Raw genomic sequence first — 415 nt, 5'->3', positions numbered from 1 at the left:
CCAGTCCTACTGTGAGCACATGGCTGTGCTCAAGTTGGTGTGTGCTGATACCAAAATCAATCGTGGATATGGGCTCTTTGTGGCTTTCTCTGTGGCTAGCTTTGATTTAATTGTCATCAGTGCATCTTATGTGATGATTCTGAGAGCTGTGCTGAGGTTGCCCTCAAGTGAAGCCCGCCTCAAAGCTTTTGGTACATGTGCTTCTCATATTGGTGTAAGCTTAACCTTATATATTCCAGCCCTTTTCACCTTCCTTACCCACCGATTTGGCCACCATGTGCCCCGTGTTGTGCACATCATGTTTGCTAATGTCTACCTGCTGGTTCCTCCCATGCTCAACCCCATCATCTATGGAGTTAGAACCAAACAGATCAGGGACAGAGTTATCCAAGGATGTTGTAGGAAAGGCCCTTGA

The 415-nt window shown here is 46.7% G+C and overlaps 1 protein-coding gene across 1 annotated transcript in view; it reads left to right on the top strand.

The window, feature by feature from the left end:
* Nucleotides 1-415, top strand: part of LOC101989440 (olfactory receptor 52R1-like) — a 6,222-nt gene extending 5,807 nt beyond the window's left edge. The window contains exon 3 of the mRNA XM_005368867.1: nucleotides 5-415. Within this exon, the coding sequence (XP_005368924.1) occupies nucleotides 5-415 (411 nt within the window). The remainder of the gene's footprint in view (nucleotides 1-4) is intronic.

This window comes from Microtus ochrogaster, unplaced genomic scaffold, assembly GCF_000317375.1.
Source record: "Microtus ochrogaster isolate Prairie Vole_2 unplaced genomic scaffold, MicOch1.0 UNK41, whole genome shotgun sequence".
Taxonomy (NCBI): Eukaryota; Metazoa; Chordata; class Mammalia; order Rodentia; family Cricetidae; genus Microtus; species Microtus ochrogaster.
The sequence above is the reverse complement of the archived record's forward strand: the minus strand, read 5'-3'. Positions and strand labels throughout refer to the sequence as shown.